This window comes from Protopterus annectens, chromosome 1.part1 (genome assembly GCF_019279795.1).
Source record: "Protopterus annectens isolate FY-2018-M chromosome 1.part1, PAN1.0, whole genome shotgun sequence".
NCBI classification, from domain to species: Eukaryota; Metazoa; Chordata; order Ceratodontiformes; family Protopteridae; genus Protopterus; species Protopterus annectens.
The window spans coordinates 1,395,887,620-1,395,910,962 of NC_056726.1; the positions used below are offsets into that span (position 1 = coordinate 1,395,887,620).

General features: G+C 41.3%; 1 protein-coding gene across 1 annotated transcript in view; it reads right to left on the minus strand.

Moving 5' to 3' along the window:
- GREB1 (growth regulating estrogen receptor binding 1) overlaps window positions 1-23,343 on the minus strand; it is a 3,935,532-nt gene that overhangs the window by 148,287 nt on the left and 3,763,902 nt on the right. The window contains exon 30 of the mRNA XM_044082225.1: window positions 16,891-17,026. Coding sequence (XP_043938160.1) covers window positions 16,891-17,026 — 136 coding nt within the window. The remainder of the gene's footprint in view (window positions 1-16,890; window positions 17,027-23,343) is intronic.

The following is a 23,343-nucleotide window of genomic DNA, read 5'->3' on the forward strand; positions in this document are numbered from 1 at the left end:
TAATCTTCAGCAGAAAGCTAAGCAGGCCCCAAACTGTTATCTTAGAAAAACACCTAAGTCCTTCCTTCTTACTGCCTCGCCATGATCTGACAGAAGTATATGAAACTTGCTCAGCTCCATTGCCCTCCCTACAACTTGCTCTGTAATCATTCTTGTGTCTGTCCACAAATATGAATTATCAGGATGGCAGCAGTGAGTGTAACATGAAGGACTGCGTAGAAGTTAGTCATGAAGTCCACTTAGACTAGCTGTTTTAGAATTCTCCTGGCCATCTCTAGGTCTGGGGCATTATGCCTACGGACTCCCAAAATGGAAGAGTCACCCTGAGTAAGAATGTATTTCAGTTAGTACTGAGAATTAGGCTACTTCTAACTTCCCTGTTTAATAAAGACAGTGTCCTTGGTTTCCTTACTAAATCCTTGGAGTAAATGCAGTGGAAAGACCCTACAGTTCAGGCCCTGATATCTACTTCTTCTCCACATCATACCTCACCAATTATTATGATTATCTTTTTTTTGCACCCTGTAATGTCCACATAAAATTATATGAAGACCTGAACAACTACTGCTCTTTGGCTCTTGAATGGGTGAGAAGAGACAATGACCAGTCTATTCACATATCTCTCCAGTTTCCTGTTTTCATTTTTCCATAAATGTGCTTTCTACAGGAACACAGCAGTTGGCCTCTGCTACCTTATATAATGTACACTTCACCCTATTTACAAAGGATTATGCATACCTTTAATATTAAATACTAAAAACCTCACCATGGGAAAGTAGGTGATTCATAGACAAGTACTAGGTTAGCTGTCCTTGCAGGCCATATTAAGCCTAGCCAATTTCCCTTTTGGTGCTCGAATTAACCTATCCCGTCTGGTTACAGATTGGCCTTTCCCATTTCATAGTCAATAATTATATATTATCCTTACTGAGAATAACTGAGATCATATCTCAGATAATTTGAAGAGACCCATGCAAGGGATAAAGCATTTAGGAGCTGTCTGTCCATCAGTAGTACAGGGGGCAATACTGGGGTAAATTTTCTGTTTCCCATACATAAATCCAAGTTCTGCATGAATATGGACAGAGATGAGCTTTGTTTTACATGGATGGGGGGGGGGACTGTTCCAGAGTAGTGGTATCCTCTGCAATATATACCTGTCCCTCCAAACCATTCAGCTGATGTTGCAGAAGAAGATTAGATCCATAGACTGAGTATTTCTGATGCCATCTGACTTGCTGATGTACACTAACTCCATCAGTACTGGGTTGCAGAGTACCTTGTATGTCAGACACAGGCATCTCTAAGCAGTCTACAGGACAGCAAGTGTAGTGAGATGGCTTTGAGTTAGTCCATGTAGAACATATTGTTCAGGCCTCTTATCCTTTTAGTAAGGTATCTCAGTGGGAACTGCAGTTGCTGCATATGTCTGGACAGAAACATGCCAAAGAGGGCATTATACTCAATGATTGGCCTAATATGGGCTGAGTAAATGGGGACAATAGCATTCCTAGATCTAGGCACGCTCCTTTTGTTTATAAGCTGTGCAGTATAGACTGACTTTCTTAACGGACATATGTTGGACAAAAATTGCATTTCTCTCCACATGTTACCAAATCTTGAGCAATGGGTCAACTATTTGGGATGTACTGTCAATATGGTAGTTCCCTGGGGTAGATAACTTACCACAGGATACACAAATGCATTTTTCAGCATTTGATTTCAGACCATGATTTTGACACCAGTTGTTTATTTGGGACAAACCTTTCTGCAGGATGGCTAAGTCATTTGGGGGTTCAATGTATGCTCCTAGCTTGCAGTCATCTGTAAACTTTGTCAGCCAGAGTCCTTTGGTATTGGCTTTAACTTCAGAAAAGTAGATGCCAAACAGGAGAGGTTCCAGCACAGAACTCTGGGGGACTCCACTGGTGACTAGTCTCTTTGAGAAGGTAACTTCCTCTGTTTTGATTTCCTGTGTCGTATCTGTGAGCCAGTTGGCAATTCGTCCTCACCCTAGCCCCACTCCAAACTGAGATCATAGGAAGACCTCCTATATGATCATGACAACTGCTTCCATGCAACTTATTTTAACATTAGTCTGTGCATCCATTCGACTCACCTTAAGTATGATTAACAATCCACAGTTACCCATCTACCTGCCTCTTACTGATAGCAGTATCTGGATCCCTATGGAGGGAATTAAATTCCCCTAAAGTTAGCCCAAATAGGTCAGTGACCAGGCTGGCCACATTTATGGCTACTAGTGCTACAGATAGGTTTAGTCAGATGATGAGAGTAACAGGCTGCAATCAAAGTCAACAGATGCACATCTGTGCCACTAGAAGAGTGCAAATGCAAATAGCCTCAATGCTCAAAACACTAGAATTTATGCCTCACTCTTATACTTCTACTCCCCTTGAAACAGTTTAACAGAAACCTGGGGGGACCTCTTGGATGACTTTTTTTCTAGCAGCTTTTGAATTTGAATAGCTGCCTGAATCCTCTAACTGGGTGGAACATTGGGGATTATCTTGGAATTGAGGGGAAGGAGGGCAAAAAGAATTACATATTCTCTGGATATGATCCGCTGCACTCAAGCATCTTTTTTTACATTTAGCCCAGGTTTGCCACAGAAAGTGTCCTTGGACCCTTGATGTTGCGGGCCTCCTCTGTCGTGAAGGCAGCGTTTACCATTTTAACTTTACCATCTGCTTCTGGGGGAATGTTCTCCACGTGTGTCCTGGAAAGATCCTTGCGATTTCATGAACCACATCTTTCCCCCACCTCGATGATTTCTCAAAAAGGATCTATGAGGGGTGGAAAAATGCACATCCATGGCAGAAAGGGTCTTTCCATCCTTCTCACACCTGGATAATGTGTCTTTTACTTTGGGACCAAAAAGAGATGTGCCCTTGAAGGAAGCATTGATGAACGTAGACTTAAAAGGCTCCATGAAGTCACACAAGTGCATCCAGGCATGTCTCCTAATGGCTACACCTGAACTCAGTGCCCCTGAGGTTCATTCTGCCACATTGGAAATAAGCCTCATGGACGGGTTTCATTTTGATTGTAGGGTCACCAGCAACTAAGTGATGGAATCCTTCACCTCCTCAAACACGGTTCCTGTGAGTGTATCTGAGAGTTCCTTAATCACATCCCTCTGTAGTCTAGTGAAATGTGCCAAATAGCTTAGAGACCTCAAGGCAAAGGCCCTTGAAGCGCAGACATGCTTCCCAAACCTGTCCAACACCTGCAACTCCTTGTCGGGGGGATGAACAGAGGAAATTTTGTCAGCTAGTTCCTTCCTGGTGGCCACTGCTACGACCATGGCATCAACAGGGGTGCCCTTGGAGCAGAACTACTTGTCTTCTGCAGGGGTCATAATCTTATCAGGCTTCCTAGGAATGGGCTCACTGGTATCAGGTTCCTTCCATGCCCACCACGAGACCAATTTGAGGAGCTCGTCGGCAGAAGGAATCACCCAAGAAGTAGATGGGCCAGTATCAAATGCCTCCAGGAGCACAGATTCCTCTGACAATGGGTTGCTGGGCTTTCAGCCACCTCTCTGTTTCAGGATGTTGAGGATGTTTCCAAACAGGACATCCACAGGAGGTGACTGTAGGGACCCTTCATCCTCCTTAAAATCTGTGTCCTCAGTGACAGATTCAGGGGAATCCAAATGCTTCCTCTTGCATGTCCTCTTTCGAGGGACCTCCTCATTGGGATAACCTGGGGAGGTATTGGAAGAGGTGGAAATACCCAAACTGGTGTGCTGTGGTTTTGGTACTGGCTGTCCTTGTGGGAAAATTAGTTGAGATTCTTGATGCAGAGGTGGAAGTGATGTAGATGCAGGACCTTAGAGGATAGGACCCATCTGGGTCATGGTCGTTGACATGCTCTCTCTCCAAAGTCCTAAAGGCTGACCTTTCCTGACAGGGATTGGAACCCAGATCTGAGAGGCGGACTTTGTGATTCTTAGTCCTTCCCTGCTATGAGGAAAGTCCCTTTTTGGCAAAAGTCAGAGCTGAACTAACCTTTGCCGAAGCTCTGAGGTGTAGAGACAGCTCTGAAGCTCTCGGAGTTGACTGAAACATCTCGGATCTTGCACAGCAGAATCAGCTCTGAGAGCTCTCTGGATCCGATTGCACGGAAGATTTCAGAGCAAACTTCGGATTCAAGGATACAATGATCCTTGGATCCAAAGAAGACGGGCTGCACAACTTGGATCAAAGGGATCCAAGACCACACAGGAAGTCAGAGGAGGAAGAGTTAGAGGTGATGTCATGGATGTATGGGATTCCTGACATGAAGGACTAGGAGCCAAAGCAAAAACTGTTTGGCTCTGTGCTGAGAGGATCTGTCTCACTACCCTCTCCACATCTTCCACAATGAGGCTTCTAGAAGAGCGAGAAGATTGTTTGGAAGGAGAATCTGGTCTATAAAGGAAGGGAGAAGGTACTTTTGATGGGAATGGGTCCAGAGATGGTGAGTACTTTGCCCTAGGAGCCACATCCTGCAGTCTTGTCGGATCTGAAATCCTCGGATCCAAAGAATCCTTAATTCTAAGACTTTGGATCTGAAGAAACAATACGATACAATGAAAGATTTTTCTTTTTTCTCTGATCTGAGGAGGTCAGAATTTTCTTTTTCTTAGATGGATCAGAGAAAACTGTATGATATGAAGAAGGCAGAAGAAGAGCTCAGAGAGAAGAGTGGTAACATTTTAGAGGTTTCTCCAGCTATGGCATCGCCAAGGGAAGATGGTAAAAGCCCCTTCAAAATCAATTTGGTTTTGCGTTCAACCAACGGTTAGGGATTTAACGCATGACAGATTGTGCAGCACTCTTGAAGGTGGAGGGGGCAAAGGCAATAAACACAAAGAGTGTGCGAGTCAGAGAGGAGAATCTTCTGACAGCACTTCCCATACTTTTTAAAACCTGCAGGGGCTTTTCCATTTTCAGCCATGCTTACTAGAAAAGGAAACAAATGGCAACAACAAACTACCACACATAATATCTACAACCACAACAACAAACACCACCACCAAGATATATATATATATATATATATATATATATATATATATATATATATATATATATATATATATATATATATACACACACACACACACACACACACACACACACACACACACACACACACACACACACACACATATGTGTGTGCATGTGTGTGTGTAAACAGAATTTTTTTTAACAGGAAGAGAAAAAAAGAAAGGACTACCTACAAAGGTAGTAAAGAACTATGATAAAACATAGAAGGGTGAAGGGAGAAAGAGGTACTAACAATAGTATCAAGAGTACACTAGTACGAGAAAAAGGGAGATTAAAGAGGAATATCACTTTAATAAAGAAAAACTACTTAACTAGCCCAAATAACTTGAGAGACCAATCATGACTTTCATCGACCGGCAGCAAACGAGATCTGAAGTAGTGGGGAATGGTGTATTATAGGTAAGGGAGAAGCTCGAGAGGTTCAAGTTGCCACGAGCTTTCACAGCGGTCGAGTCGGATCTGATGTTTCAGATCCGAATCCATCAGTTGAGAACAGAATGAAAAATGACAACATCAGATAACTTAAACAGCTTATATAACTGACCCTTTAGTACTTAATGACAATAACAATGAAAGAGGAGAGGAAGGGACTTTGGTAGTGAAATTACTATAAGGGGTGGAAAACAGAGATATTTGCTTTTAAAAAACATGTCAACCTCAAGGTGAGAAATTCTGTAGAATTGTAACAAGCAAGAGATTAATTCAGACACTAAACCATGTAGCCTACAGATCTACAGCAAACAGTTAGCTAAAAAAATAAATACTGCAATTACAACTGTAATTCTCATGCAGTTTCTCTTTAAAGAACTACAGAAGCACAGGTCCAACAGAGACACCCTTTTTACCACCATCTCTATGCCAAGTAAGATATTCAAGTCTCCTCATTTCTCTTAATCACATCCAGTGACAAAATCTTTCAGACTATTAGACAAAAAACACCTGAGTGCACCACATAGAATGTTATGCCTGTTTTTCTGAAATGCTTAATATAGGCTGCATATTTTCCTCACTGAGGTGAAAGAGGAAGCATAACTCTGTCAACAAAGTTCTTCCATCATCAAATCTCCAAATTTTTCCTGCCAGCAAAAGTTGTTAAAATAATTATTTTTAATGTAACATTTTATAAAGTGAACTAGCATTGTCTTAGGCCTTACTTTCAGCTAACTAACATCTTGGTATCACTCTCAGGTAATAATTAACATATGGGACAGAGACTGTTCATGGTTTTGGCCTTTCAGCCCCTTAGTCATGAGATGAGACCAACAAGTCTTTTACCATGCCTGATACTCTTGTTCCTCCAAGAGATACTCTAGTAATATTGTATTGTTATGCACATTAACTCTTTTTAAGACTGTCATTTTACCTGTCTATCAAATAACTTGCTTTGTAAGATACAGACCAGTCCATTTAATTTTTGGAGTTTTTTTCATAATTTTCTTTGTTGATATCAGCTCTCTCTTTAAAGCCCTGATCTCCTCCAAAACATCACCATTACTGAATGTTTGCACCTCTTACTAGGCCAGAGAGGGGATTTCGGGTGTTGATAACATTTCAAGTAATACTAGTACACTTACAGCCAGACTTAAAATAACAGACTGTAAACAGATGATGGCTTTAGAGAGATCTTCTTTCTGCTCTTTAATTGTTTGTCCTCCTTTAGATTCTGGGTTAATAAAACAAATTCATACAATTCTCCAAAATTATTTACTTCAAAACTGTTGCCCATATGGTAGTGTTCTACATAGACAGTTTGCAGAGAACAAGAGACAGTGCTACATGTACTGTTTATGTGGATCGGCTATAAATACACTTGAGGTGCAATAATAAAAAAACACTATGGCCAGTGCACATCACATTATCTGTTTATGGTATCTGCCACAGTACCATCTCATTAAAAGGACCTATGGCTAAACTGTACAGTCCTGGCATTAGCTTATGAGCACGTCTACCCAGAATTTCCTTAGTGGTGTATGATCTACCAGTAATGGTATCAGATGATACAATGCTGCATTTAGTAACAGTCAACATGCTCAAGTACACATCAGTAACATTCTGCAGCTAGTAACTATATGAGAGGCAATGAGTCCCATCCATCCTACACTGCAAGGTCTGAAGGGGAACAGTGTATTCCTATCAGAGCATACTGATGCCTGTTTGGTGCTGACAGCAATAGCAACCCATCTTGTTTCCAAGATGTCGTTGTTGCATTAATAGTGCACTATTCATGTAATTATGAATTATGTGCACATAGTATGCAAGTTTCCTGCCCTATATGCATGTGCAATGAGTACGGCAGGCCTCTGAGGTGTACAGCTTCGTATGTGTTTATGAATAGCAAGTAGACTTATTCCAGGAACTTCATGCGCCCTCGCAGTACTTGTTGTGCACCATTTCAATTAATTCTACCCTACAATATCTGCAGTTGTGTGAAGCATTATATAACTGATCTAACATTATTTTAACAGACAAGTAATATTACTATAGTAATGTAAAATAAACAGCAGGTCAGGTAAATGTAAATCGCTATACAAGTAGTGCAAAGATCCTATGGGCCCTGCTAACAAATAGCAATGAATATGTTACTGATCTATAAACTAAAGGAAGAATTTTACACATGCCAAACAAGTCCGGACACCATACTAATACACGTCATGAGACTTATGCCCTCAGTTGTTCTACCTGATTCACAAGAAGATGCACTCAAAGGCACAGAGCAGCACTGATGGATATTATTCTCCTATTTTTCTTCCAGATGGCAGTTGCCAAAAAGAGTAACTGAGAGTTGGCATGGAGTTTAAGGTTCTGAGCTTTAATTCCTGTGGTACAGGGTTTGATTCCCTCAGCCCTCGTATGCCTCCTATGTGGCTTTGGGCAAGTCACTTAACCAGATGTTGCTCCTGGGTCACCCCTGAAGAGAGACTGTATGTCCAGTAGATCTTAAGACACCTTTGATCATTATAAGTAAAAAACTAAGAGCTCTCATAAAATCATCCAAGGCAAATTTTGAGAGAAAAATCGCCAAGGACTCTAAAGACAATCATAAGGCCTTCTTTAGCTATGTTAGAAACCTAGGAGGAAACTCCCAGATATGCTCAGAATTAGTTCAAAATGATGTGAAAATTACTGAACCTACACACATTGCCAATATACTGGCTGACAGGTTCAGTGCAAACTTCTCCCCCCCAAAAGGAGAGATATCTATTCCAGAGGATTGTAGCCCCCCAAACATCTCCAACGCCCAGGTGAGAACTGCCCTCACTAAGGCAAACAACACAGCATCCATAGGACCGGATGGTGTCCCCGGCTGTGTGCTTCACGAACTCAACGAGGAATTAAACCCACAGTTAGGACAGCTGTTTAATCTTAGCCTCACCTCAGGATACGTACCCAAGGAGTGGCGCACGGCGACTGTGGTCCCACTTCATAAGGGCGGTGCCTCCACAGACCCTGGAAATTACCGCCCCATTAGCTTGACAAGCCTTATCTGCAAAGCCATGGAGAGGATCATAATGGAACTCATAAATAAAGACATAGGGAACTTGCAGACTTTGGATCCAACCCAGTTTGGCTTTGTCAAAGGCAGATCCTGCCTCTTAAACTTGGTTGACTTTTTCGAGACAGTCACCAAGGCCATTGATGAGGGAAAGGCAGTCCATACAGCCTACCTCGACCTGGCAAAGGGCTTCGACACACTACCCCACTCAGGTATCATCGAAAAACTCATCAGCTTGAATGTAAACCCATACATCACAAGATGGGTTGCAAACTGGCTAAGTGACAGAACCCACAGGGTCAGAGTTGCTGGAGCCATGTCAGACTCAAAGCCTGTCACAAGTGGTGTCCCACAGGGCTCAGTGCTGGGTCCACTCTTGTTCGGCATCTACTTTTCTGAAGTACAAGCAAACACAGGAGGGTTATGGCTGACAAAGTTTGCAGATGACTGCAAACTGGGTGCCATAGTCGAAAACACATCTGACACAGATATCCCCCAGAAGGGCCTCACAGAAACGGATAACTGGTGCCAGAGCCATGGCCTGAAGTTAAACGCCAAAAAATGCATAGTCATACCCTTCGGGAAAAACAAGGTTACCCTAGCTACCATATAGGTGGCAATCCACTGAGCACAGAAAAAGTCATCAGGGATCTGGGGACCCAGGTTGACAGTAGCCTTTCGTTTGACACTCATGTTGCTAAAGTAGTTAGGAAAACCTTCTATATCGCCCACCTGATCATGAAGGGATTCACATCTAGATCAAGGGAGGTCATCGTCCCCTGTACTCATCACTCATTAGACCTATGATTGAGTACAATGCCCCGTTCGAATGTATCTGACCAGACACCTGCTGCAGCTTGAAAGGCCCCAAAAGTTCCTCACCAAAAGGATAAAGGGTCTCAAAATATGTCTTATGCTGCTCGACTGAAAGAACTCCAGCTCTATTCAGTCTCATACCGCTTGCTCAGAGGTGACCTGTGCCTGACATATAAGGCCATGTCAAACCCAGATTTGATGAATATGCTTCACCTCAAAAATCTAGATCCTCAGAACCACAAGGGTGGGAGACTTAAACCTTGACACGGTTATAAATAGAACATGCTGGAGGGACAGATTCATCACCCAGAGACTCCCTATGCTGTGGAACAAAATCCCGGTACATGTGAGGCAGAGCACCTCTCTGGCCTTGTTCAAGAGGAATCTTGACCAATGGATGGGAGATTGCAGATATACCCCAGGGATTACTTCAGTGTCACTGCTTGACAGAGGCACAGCAAAATGATAGGCATAGTTTTTATTCAAACTAAAGGGGTGGTGAAAGCCACATAACTATGGGCTAGGCTTATAAATGCCCTTGGGCAGATAGCCTAGTATGAACCTATGAACCTATGAACCTACCTGGCTAAAAATAGGATTATTATTATAGGATTATTAATATTACCATTACTGCTAAACTTTGCTGTGGGGGAAAGGTTAGTTTGCTTTTTATTTGTTGTATTTTGTATTACTTTATTGCCTTTTTCTATTTTGAATACTGTGATTTGTTTTCTTTATCTTGTGTTTTACTTGTATTCTGCTTTTAACTGCATATTAAAACTTGAAAAGAGACCACAGCTCTGTCTTTTGCGAGTTAGGCAGAAATCAGAACAGATCAATTAAGAATTCACACATAAGATAGAACAGGTCAGTTAAAGTTAATCAACTGTGAACTGAGGGGGTGGAGCTAAAAACTAAACCTTCTATTTAAGGGGTAAAATAAAACATTTCAGAGCTTTACTAGAAGGGCTCACCCAGACTCTGCTACAATTTGCTGTGAGGGAAATGTTAGTTTGCTTTTCATTTGTTTTATTTTGTATTACTTTATTGCCTTTTTCTGTTATGAATACTGTGATTTGTTTTCTTTACCTTGTGTCTTACTTGTATTCTGATTTTAACTGCATATTAAAACTTGAAAAGAGACAACAGCTCTGTCTCTTGTGAGTCAGGCAGAAGTCAGAACAGATCAATTAAGAACTCAGACACAAGATAGAACAGGTCAGTTAAGGTGAACTGAGGGGGTGGAGCTAGGAACTAAACCTTCTATTTAAGGGGTAAAATAAAACATTTCAGAGCTTTACTAGAAAGGCTCAACCAGACTCTGCTACACATTGCTGTGAGGGAAAGGTTAGTTTACTTTTTATTTGTTGTATTTTGTATTACTTTATTGTCTTTTTCTATTTTGAATACCGTGATTTGTTTTCTTTACCTTGTGTTTTACTTGTATTCTGCTTTTATCTGCATATTAAAAATTGAAAAGAGACCACAGCTCTTTCTTTTGTGAGTCAGGCAGAAATTTTTTCCCACCCTCCCACCCGTTTACTGTTGTGTTCTTAAACACCACTGTCTTTCTAGTTTCCTACCCTTATGTCAATTTGACCATATATATCATTTCCTCTCTGCTTTTACTGGCTTGTGTGAGTAAACGCAAAATTATCATTTTGTGAAATCACTCCCCTTCAACTATTTACATTTATTGGCCATCCTACTGTATTCCATAGTACCAGAATACAAAAGTGACCATCCCCTTTCAATCTACCTTGCTGTTTTAAAAATAGTGACTCTCCACTAAAACATAACTTTTTAGACAAGGAAAACTTAAGTTACCTACTTCCACATCTAACTCCTCTAGTGCACACTGCAGTGTTTAGGATAAACCATTTTTTTTCAACTTACCTTTAAGCATCCCTGTGACTAGCACTTGCTCTAAAACCTGCTAGAAAGCACTAGGAAGCCTTAAACTGATACAAGCACTTAACTATCCTTGTTAATAAGGAGAAATTAGTAGTAGGCACTAAACAGCCTATAATTGCAAAGTACCTTGCTAAGGTAAGGGAAAACAGCTCTTGTACTTTACAAAAAAAAAAACACCAAACCAGGCATGTCCAAGAGTCAGCTTCCAGTGATTTCTCCTGTCTACCGGGTGAACCTGGGCATACAGGGGCAATACAGCAATTGCCTCATGTACACAGACAACCCTCTCCTCCTACCACCCAACACTACAACCTGCGAGAGTTGCACTTACATAGCCAAACTGGAAGCAAACCTCTCTCTACCCAAGACCATGCTAGACAGTCAAGAGGAGAAGGTTAACACCCGCACTACACTTCAAACAACACAAAGCCCTTCTAAACCCACACAACCAACACCCTCACATAGCAACACTAAACCCTTATATACGGAGTCCCTTAACAGTAACCTGCCCAAGCAACAAGGACCTCTGAATCTGAAATGCAAACAAACACCAATCACAACCAAAGTGTCACATAGCTCACAACACCAGTGTGCCACCAAACAACAGCCCTTAAGACAAGACATCGTACTCAACACGTTAGTCATATGTGACTCTATAGTAAGGCACACTGATGTCCCACTCATCAGGCTGAACAAGGAGAAAATTACAGTCAGCTGCCTGTCGGATGTCAGGATCCGCCACATAACGCATGCACTCAAGTCACTCCACAACAAGTACAAATATGACTCTGTCATTGTCCATGTTGGAGTGAATAACTTGAGACATACCTCCCTGGACTAAATGAAAAGAGACATGGAAGAGCTCTCAGATCATGTGGCCCAGGCAGGTATGACTCTAGCCCTGAATAGCATCCTGCCTTCGCCCAGAATTATACCACAGTATAAGGACAAAATGATTGACTTCAACAATTGGCTAAGCTTCTGGTGTCATTCAAAGGGGATCCAGTATCTGTCTGCCTGGGATGACATGATCGACAGACCACAACGTTTTGCCAGAGATGATCTGCACCTGTCGCCCCTGGGATTCAGGTTACTGGCTAAGGCTCTTGCAGCCCCTATAGTGCCCTTTTTAGGCAAAGTTCAAAGGACAAAACCACCACTGTAACAGGTACGAACATGCAAAATCTGAAGGTAATGCTATTCAATGCTAGACGTCTAAACCTCAAAATGCACTCTCTCGAGGCACTCCTAAAAATGGAGAACATCGATATCTGTGCAGTAACTGAGTCCTGGTTCATGGCTCCAGAGAGCACCCCTGCAGTACCAGGCTACAACTCTTACCACACTTTTCGGCCACCAAACCAGGACCGAAATACTAAAGGTGGAGGAGTGTCCATATTCACCAAAGATATTCACATCACCAGGCTAGTTGCCCAACACAATGTGTCTGAAATTCTCCAGGTGCAACTAACACTAGGTAAGACTGCAATCCAAATTGTAGCTTGCTACAGATCCCCCACCATGCGATTCTCACTACACCTTTCTAAACATACTGGAAAATATTAAGATACAACCAAACACCCTAATACTGGGTGATTTCAACTACCCGGCCATTAACTGGGAAAACTACTTGTGTACCAACACCTTTGCCCAACGGTTCTTGGAATTCATAAATTCCAATGCCCTGGATCAACTAAGCCATAGTCCCACCAGGGGGTCCAACATACTAGACCTGGTCATTACCAACATGAAAATCGATGATCCACACCTATGGTCACCCCCTCATTGGACAGGTCTGACCATAAGCTAATCACCCTTGACATCCACATCCCCCCCCCCCAGTAAGGAAACCTCCGTAAAAAACTTCTCCAAAGCCAACTTCATGCTACTCAAGTCAGAAGTGACAAACTTCATGACACCCATGCAGACGGGAAGTGAAAGTTCGACTGCTGAATCCTACATTAAGGCACTGTATGAGCACATCTATTCGTGCATGAATTGTGCCATCCCAAATAGAACCAAGACACTCTCTTCCAAAAAAAGGAAGCCAATCTGGTGGTCCCCTGCCATAAACAAACTTTACAACAAAAGAACGAAACTGTTGCAGAAAAGATGAAAATCCCAGGATGCAAAAAATTCCCTTACCAGCCTCAAGTAAGAAGCTGAGATCCCTCATAAAATGCTCCAAAGCTAGTTACGAAAATAAAATTGCCAAAGATTCTAAAGACAACCACAAGGCATTCTATAGCTATGTCAAGAATCTAAACGGCAATGCTCAGATCTGCTCTGAGCTACAACAGAATGGCATTAAATATACTGATCCCAAGGATATTGCCAATATCCTGGCAGACCGATTCAGTGCCAACTCCACCCCCCTCTCAACCCCTACATGGCCCATCTCAATATCAAAAGATTGCCAAATTCCGGTAATAATGGCCACACAGGTAAACAACGCACTCTCCAAAGTTAAGAATACAGCATCCATGGGACCAGATGACATCCCGGGCTGTGTACTACATGAACTACAAAATGAACTGGCACCTCACCTAAGTGTCATGTTTAATCATAGCGTCACCTCAGGCTTCATGCCCACTGAGTGGCGCACAGCTACAGTTATCCCACTCCACAAGGGGGGATCCATCTTGGATCCTGGGAACTACCGCCCCATCAGTCTGACGAGACTGATCTGCAAGGACATGGAACGTATTATCATGAAACTTATAAACAAAGACGTTGGCAACATTCAAACACTGGACCCCACCCAGTTTGGGTTTGTGAATTGCCGATCTTGTCTCCTGAACCTGACTGACTTCTTTGAAGCAGTCTCAAGAGATGTGGACGAGGGTAAGGCAGTCTTTACAGCCTATCTGGACCTCACCAAGGCCTTCGACACCATCCCCCACTCTGGAATCATAGATAAACTTACTAAGCTGGGCATTAATCCCTACGTCATTCGATGGGTTGTCAATTGGCTTACTGACAGAACCCACACTGTAAAAGTAGCTGACTTCAAATCCAGCTCCAGAAAAGTGACAAGTGGAGTACCTCAGGGTTCAGTCCTGGGACCGCTCTTGTTTGGCATCTACTTCTCTGAAGTACAGGCCAACATTAAGGGACTCTGGCTAACAAAGTTCGCAGATGACTGCAAACTGGGAGCCATTATTGAATCCCCAAATGATCTGGATATTCTACAAAAGGGCCTTATAGAAACAGATGCTTGGTGCGAAAGCCATGGGCTCAAGCTCAATGCCAAGAAATGTATAGTTATCCTCTTTGGGAAAAAAACATGTACCCGTGAATGACCACATAGGTGGCAGTACACTAAACACCGAAAGTGTGATAAGAGACTTAGGGACACAGGTGGACAGTGTCACCTTCGATAACCACATCGCCACAACAATCAGGAAATCCTTCTATGTGGCACACCTCATCAGTAAGTGCTTTTCATCTAGAAAAATGGAGGTCATTGTCCCACTGTACTCATCTCTCATTAGACCCATTATAGAATACAACGCCGCATTTGGTATGTACCTCTCAAGACATCTGCAACAACTGGAAAGGCCACAGAAATATCTCACTAAAAGAATCACAGGCCTAAAGCAGATGCCCTATGCTGACCATCTTAAAAAACTCCAGCTATACTCTGTCACATAGCGTCTACTCAGAGGCGATCTCTGCTTAACATACAAGGCCATGTCAAACCCAGAGCTGTTGGACATGCTACACTTAAAGAAATCCCAATCCCTCAGAGCCACACACTCCTGGGATCTAAACCTTGTCATCACAATGAACAAAACATGCTGGAGGGATAGGTTCCTGACCCAGAGACTCCGCAGACTCTGGAATAGACTGCCCATACATGTCAAGCAGAGCGCCTCTTTGGCCCTCTTCAAAAGGAATCTAGATGATTGGATGGGAGATAGGAAATTCACCCTGGTGTTCACGTCAGTCGTCCTGTTAGACAGGGGTCCAGGGAAGTAAATATTGTGGGATGAAATAGCCAGGGTATTGTTATGGCTAGGCTTGTATAGGCCCTAAGGCCGATAGCCTAGTACCAACCTATGAACGGCAGTGTGGAACATGGAAAAATACAGCTCTCAGATGACACCCATGCTCCTTGTCTGGGCCTCTAAATATACATTTCTGTGCAAATATGAAATTTAACATTTAGTTATTTAATTTGGTGAACAGCAGTGAGACAGATAGTTCTTTACAGAGCCAAGCATTGTAAAAGCTGCTAAAGACAAAGCAGGGGTCAGCTTCTATGGTAGGTATTAAGCCTAAGCAGTATGTCTTTTGGAGGAAAGAGGAAGCCAAAGTTCTCTTACGAAACTCACTTGGATGCAAAAAGAAGAGGCACACTCTGCATAAAAAACAAATGGAGACCAAGAGAGGGTACATGGTCCAGAAGCTGAGAGACAATAGCATCATTAAGTACTACATCATCTTGCCACTTAAAGTCAAGAACAGCTGTGTTTTTCTGCCCAGCTCATTATACAGACACTACTGACTGAATATGGCCCCACTGGGTAAGCAGTACTGGGTGTTAATGTGACAGCCAGACAGGAAGCTCAACTGTCCCGATTTGGGGTTTTCCTGACTAAACAGCTATTTTGAGTTCTAGCCACTGTATATTTTGCATATTTGTGTAAATGCTGCAAGTTATTTCTGTTCTGCGTTGACATGCACACACACATATACACACACACACACACACACACACTCATATGCACATAAACACACATAACACACATTAACAATGTAGTCAGTGCAAGATTCAGTACATTCTCAGCACAATCCCGAATATAAGCAGCACTTTCATCACGGCAGTTTGCTGTGTCAAGTTTGTTGGTTAACTCCATTTCAGTGAGAATTCATCCTCTCAACAAAAAAGACAGATGTAGCACTGTGCAGTAATGCAGAGTTTATTAAACCTACAGAAATGACAACCAGGTTCTTAACAAATTAATCAGTGACAAGCCATCAAACAAACAGGAACATAAATAAGAAAGAAACAAGTAACATCATCTAGTGCCAGTGAAGCATCAGGTAGCATACTCTCTTTTGGTACAGAAGACTGTCGGTTATATTCCCACACCAGGTAGATGGATAACTGATACTACAATGCAGCATAAGGGGATGCTGTCATTCAGATGAGATGTTAAAACCACGGTCATATCTGCTTCAGTTGGTGGTAGTTTGGGTGGATGTAAAAGATCTCACGGCTGAAGAAGATTAATGGAAATTCCCCAATGCCCTGGCCAAATTTCTCTTAGTAGTATAAACACCACCTCAGGTCTCCACTGAAAAGAGGCCGCTAGCTTGGAGGGACTAATTTGATCAACAAAAGATACATAAATAAATAAATCATCTAAACCCACAGCATATACATCAGGAGATAAATGAAGTAATGGCATCAGACTACACCACATCATTTAAGGTTCTGACTAGTTGTGTTTTACTTATGTTTCCTCGGAAGTGCACTGATCACTACAGACCAGTTTCAGGCTCAGCACAGGTCCTTTAGTGAATCAAGCCACAGAAAATGACAGCACTCGAAAAGTGGTGTTACCGTAAAGTAACCATTACCTTAGACTTGATATGGAAAGTCCGATGTCCTCCTATGGCTATTTGTTTCTTCATGACACTGAGATGGTTGAATTTACAGATGAGAAGGCCAGCACTGTGAGCTCTCAAGTTGAAATCGACATCATCACATGTAAATCTGTGGGAAAGCAACATCAGTACAAAGATCAACTCATACGGATTAAAACATCTCAATCAAAAGAGCGTAACTGTGGAATAAAACATTAAGGTTAAACTATGTAGTACATGCACAGTATACAGTCAAAGTAGAATTAGTCTCATGCTTGAATTGGTACTGCATATTTACTGTATATTAAAGTGAAGTGTATCACACTGATAAACAGCAAAGACATAGAAAAGCAAGGAAAAAGTGCAACACAGAACTTGCTACAAATACGCATTTGTTGCAGTAATATGAAACTGTAAAACAGCTCATACTGTAAGTACAAGTATAAGACTATTATTCAAAAGCACCATTTTAAAAATGCTGGAATCTTTATTCCTCTACATGAGACACAGCCACAACACAAACCGCATCTTTAAAATTCTTTGTACAGATGCCTTAGCACTACTCTTTGCGCTGGATTACTTAAACTGTAAGATGGTAAGTCAGGCAAAATACTATCAGTGCTCCATGGCAAGAAATAACACCAAAAAAGTATGCCACCCACACAGGATGTAACTGTGAAATACAGAATAGCCAGAATAGTTCCAAGTTAAGTCGGGAATATAAAATATAAGTGTATTAAAGTTATTTTTTCAGTTGTTTATGACAATTTTCCTTCTTTAGGTGTTTTTTAGTTGACAAGCTTGGAAAATATGCATATACAAACTTAGGCACCACACATACTTGCAAATCTGTTAAGATGTTTTTCTCTCTCTCTCTCTATCTCTCATTTTTTTCCTTGCTTTAGTCTTCTATATCATTGTTCTGAGCTCAGACTGTGCAAACCTGTCATCCAGCAGGAATTTACTCCATTTCCTACAATACATCAAGCAAATACCCTTTCAATGAGCTTGACTTGACATGTAAACAACAGTACCCAGATTAAAGTTTGCATCACTTCTAATTTCTACTTTTTTGGTCCTGATGATAAAACTAAATCTCAGCTACTAGGTATCCTATTTATTTGCTCCTGACTTCCACACCTGGTACTATCCGCTGGTAGGTCTGTTGTTGGGGAAGGAAGGGGAAGTGGACAGCAGCCAGAGCCCAGTGTTGCTCCCAGATGGGGCTGCCCAGTAGGGTAAGAAAGGGAACTGGTAGCACTGTGGAAGTAAAGATGGAGCTGTGCTGTCTGTAACTTCTCACAGCAGATTTTTCTCCCTAAACCCCCACCTCCGCAGTGATGTTACCCATGTGGACATACAATGTCACCATAAGAGAGATGTCTCCATTTATATGATGACATGTCCTTCATTTGCCTGCCCACTTCCTGTAGATACAGCTCTGACACAGTCCACAGTTTCACCACCTGGGACTCATATAACAGCTGTGCTCTGCACATCCCACACCCTCCCCCATGGAAGAAATCAGCAGGACGAGTATCATCACTCCTTTCCCCCGGTCAGCTCCCGAAGATATCTGAAATAATCAAACTCAGGTGGTTGGGCTCATAGTCACAGCATTATCCCTCTATGCTTATGAAGCTGGCAAAAAATAAAATTAGTGCTGCATATGCTCTTTAATATTAGAAAGACTAGTAAGTTCCTTATTTCATATTTTTAAAATTAAGTTTATCACATAACTTAAGACAGAAGTGGCGAACTTCATGACACCCATGCAGATGGACAATACAGTTACGACTGCTGAATCCTACACAAATGCACTCTATAAGCACTTACACGAGTGTATGGATCATGCTATCCCAAACAGAACCAAGACGCTATCCTCCAAAAAAGGAAGCCAAGCTGGTGGTCCCCTGCCATAAACAAACTCTACAACAGAAGGAAGAAACTGTTGCAAAACAGAGTAAAATCCCATGAGTGGAGGAACTCCCTTGTCAGCCTCAGTAAGAAGCTGAGATCCCCTATAAGATCCTCCAAAGCTAGCTACGAAAACAAATTTGCCACTGATTCTAAGGGCAACCACAAAGCATTCTATAGCTATGTCAAGAATCTCAATGGCAACAGCCAGATCTGCTCTGAGTTACAGCACAACAGCACGAAAATTACAGAACCAACTGATATTGCCAACATCTTGGCAGACAGGTCCAGTGCTAACTTTACCCCTATCTCACCCCCTAAAAGGCCCTATATCTATACAGGAAGAATGCAGAGTCCCTGTAATCACATCTATGCAGGTAAAAGCTGCACTCTCTAAAACCAAAAACACAGCATCCATGGAACAACATCCCAGGCTGCGTTTTACACGAAGTTCAGAACAAAATGGCTCCCGACCTAAGCACCATGTTCAATCATAGTCTCACGTCAGGCTTTATGCCAACTGAATGGCACACAGCAACAGTTATCCCACTCCACAAAGGGGGAGCCACCACTGATCGTGGGAACTATCGCCCTATTAGCCTGACTAGCCTGATCTGCAAGGCCATGGAATGTATCATCATGGAACTCATAAACAAAGACATTGGTAACCTCCAAACTCTGGACCCCACCCAGTTCGGGTTTGTGAAAGACACATCATGCCTTCTTTACCTGATCGACTTCTTTGAGGCAGTCACCAAAGCTGTAGATGAAGGTAAGGTGGTTCACACAGCCTATCTTGACCTTGCCAAGACATTCGACACCATCCCCCATTCTGGAATTATAGCTAAACTCACTAAACTAGGTATAAATCCCTATGTCACAAGATGGGTTGCCAAATGGCTCACTAACAGAACCCACACTGTAAAAGTTGCAGACTCCAAATCTGACTTCAAACCAGTGACAAGTGGAGAACCCCAGGGTTGAGTCCTGGGACCTCTCCTGTTTGGTATCTACTTCTCTGAAGTACAGGCTAACACAGAAGGCCTCTGGCTAACAAAGTTCACAGATGACTGCAAACTAAGAGCCATAGTCGTGTCCCCAAATGATGTGGACATCCTACAGAAGGGCCTCACTGAGACAGATGCCTGGTGTCAGAGGCATGGCCTCAACCTCAATGCCAAAAAGTGCACTGTCATCCCCCTTTGGTAAAAACTCTGTACCCATGAACTACCACATAAACGGCAGTCTACTTAATGCTGAATGTGTGACAAAAGACCTTGGGACCCAGGTGGACAGTAGTCTCTACTTTGATAATCACATCGCCACAGTAGTCAGGAAATCCTTCTATGTGGCCCACCTCATCACAAAAGGGTTCTCATCCAGGAAAAAAGAGGTCATTGTTCCCTTCTACTCGGCACTCATTAGACCCATTATAGAATAAACTGCCCCTTTTGGAATGTATCTCACAAGACATCTGCAGCAGCTGGAAAGGCCAAAGAAGTACCTCACAAAGAGGATTACTGGCCTCAAACAGATGCCCTACACTGACCATCTCAAAAAAACCCCAGCTTTACTCTGTAGCATATCGCCTACTCCGAGGAGATCTCTGCCTAACATATAAAGCTATGTTAAACCCAGAGCTGTTGGATATGCTACACCTAAAGAAATCCCAATCCCTCCGAGCTACACTCTCTATGGACCTAAACCTTGTCACCACAATAAACAGGACATGCTGGAGGGATAGATTCCTGTCCCAGAGACTTCCTATACTCTGGAACAAGCTACCAATCTATGTCAATCAAAGCTTCTCATTAGCATTCTTCAAGAAAAATCTTGATGAGTGGATGGGAAACAGGAAATACACCCTGGGGATCACTTCTGTGGCTCAGCTCGACAGGGGGCACAGGAAATTACCTTTACTGGGTGGCGTAAGCCAGGGAACCTTGTTGGCTAGGCTTACTTAGGCCCTTGGGCCGATAGCCTATTACCTACCTATGAACCAATGAACTACAAGTAAACACTGATGGAAGTAATGCCTGTTACTATCTTCTGTTTTTATAGGTACTGTATGTATTTATTTCTTTGAAATGATAACCAGCGTAGAACACTGACTCTAATGAACACTTTCAAGCTCAACCCTGGTGTAAGAATTAAACACAATGCAACTGAGGATTACATATCATAGATACAAGAATATAAACAAGGGAATAAGAAGTATTAGCTTAATATATACAAATAAATATAGATATTTATATCTAAATACCTATACATAGATACTGATAAATACACACACACACACACACACATATGATTATATATATATATATATATATATATATATATATATATATATATATATATATATATACATATATATATATATACATACATACATACATATATATATATATATATATATATATATATATATATATATGTTTACTATCACATTAGCGTACAGCAGGGGGTCGAGAGTGAGATTATTGAAGTGTATTTTTCCAGTAGGCAGTTTTGTGAACTCAAATACATCGACTACACAACACTGAAGAGGTACTATAGTTCGAGTATTTGAGTTTGAACTTTTGAGTGGAGATCGTGATTCAGTGTGGAACAGGGAATTAACCCATTTCCTCACTGTAGCGCAATCTCAGAGTTGGTATATATAATTTGCAGGGGGTGCCGCCCACATGGGGGTGCAGGGGGGGCTTGTCCCCTTGCAAAAGAGTAAAATTCATGTGCTGTTGACTGTTGAGTGTCACAGTACTTTACGGTACATCGCATGGGTGACTGACGTCACCACCTGCTATGTGGAATACACCAAACTACGGGTGTAGATGTATTATGTTTCGAGTTTGCTGGTTGTTCGATGTTGTGGTTTTCTGCATTTCGTGTAGAAATTGAGGCCAGTCGCCGAATGCAGTTTCAAGATTTCAATAATAAACCTATATATACACATACATACATAACACACACACACACAAATATATATATATATATATATATATATATATATATATATATATATATATATATATTCATGTACACAAACACACACACATAAATAATCGCCAGTGAGTTTAATCAAAACAAAACATTAAACAAACTCACCAGTGATTACCATTAATCACCATTAAAATTATTGCAAAAAAGTAATCACAAACATAAACCTATAGGTTGCATTTGCAAATACAAAAATAAAACAAAAAAACATATTTTTACATGGGTGGGAGCTTCATCCCCCACACCCACTGACATGCTCTGCCCCTATACCATCTAGAAATTAAATATATTATACAAACTTGAAGAAAGGGCAAATCCTTTGAAAGATATAATCGTTGATATAATGAACTGTTACATAATTTGACAAACTGTACCAGCAACGGACAATACTGCACTCATATGTATATATATATATATATATATATATATATATATATATATATATATATATATTTGAAATCTGAGGACTTGCTTTGCAGACTCTCAAGATGTGTAGACCGAATGACCAAAAAACCAAAAATCCAGCCTTCCATATACTAAGTCTGATATTGACATTTATCAGAATATTCCTTTTTTCATTGAGGTATGGTAATCAGACAACATGTGCCTTCAAACGTGAGTACCACAGTAGTAATAACATTAGAGGAGGTTATGGGTTATCCTAAAGGATTAATTTCAGTCATAGCCCCGGTGCAAAACACAGAAGAGCACACAAGATAATATGAATACATAAGTGTAGTGTAATTATCATCAGAAACAAGAAATATACCATTATAACAGAAAAGTGCCTAGAGAAAGTGACTACAATAAACATAAAGTAGATGTTAGATTTAAAATGTATGCATATGTACAATACAGAAAAACAGGATTTCTAGGATGGTGCACATAGATCAACAGCTTCATTTCAGCTTTTGCGAAAAAGGGAAACTGAGAAATAAGAGCCAGAGATACTGTTGGCTTGAGTAAAAATACAACTACTGGCTAGTACTTCCATTACCTTGATGCCAGCAAAGAAGAAATTTAGAGAACCTCAAAGAAAATCAACTAGAAAGAGTGAAGAGAGAACACTGCCTGGGAAGAATCCTGCTGCTGTTCAACAAAAAACAGTTCAAGCTAAAGCTTTGATACAATAGATGGCTTCTAGTAATTTAGAGGAAAAATAAATCAAATGTATTCAGAGGTGATTCAAATAATGAAACATTAATGAAGCATATCAACTCAAATAACAAAAGGCTGGAAAAATAGAATTATTAAGTAGCTATTCAGATGAAATGATAAAACTCCAAAAATCAGAGTTTAAAATGAAGAAAAGGCTGGATGATAATCAAAGTTCCCAGGAAGACCGGTTTAAAAAAAATGACAGATTATGAAGACATTGTGAGCAGAGAAAACCTGAGATTTTCTGCTGTACTAGAGAAACTGGAAGGAACAGATAGTTTTAATTTTATGAAAGCACAAATAAGCGACTGGACTGGTATTCCACAGCAGGATATGTTATTTGAAATGGCACAACTGTATGCTCCAAACCTA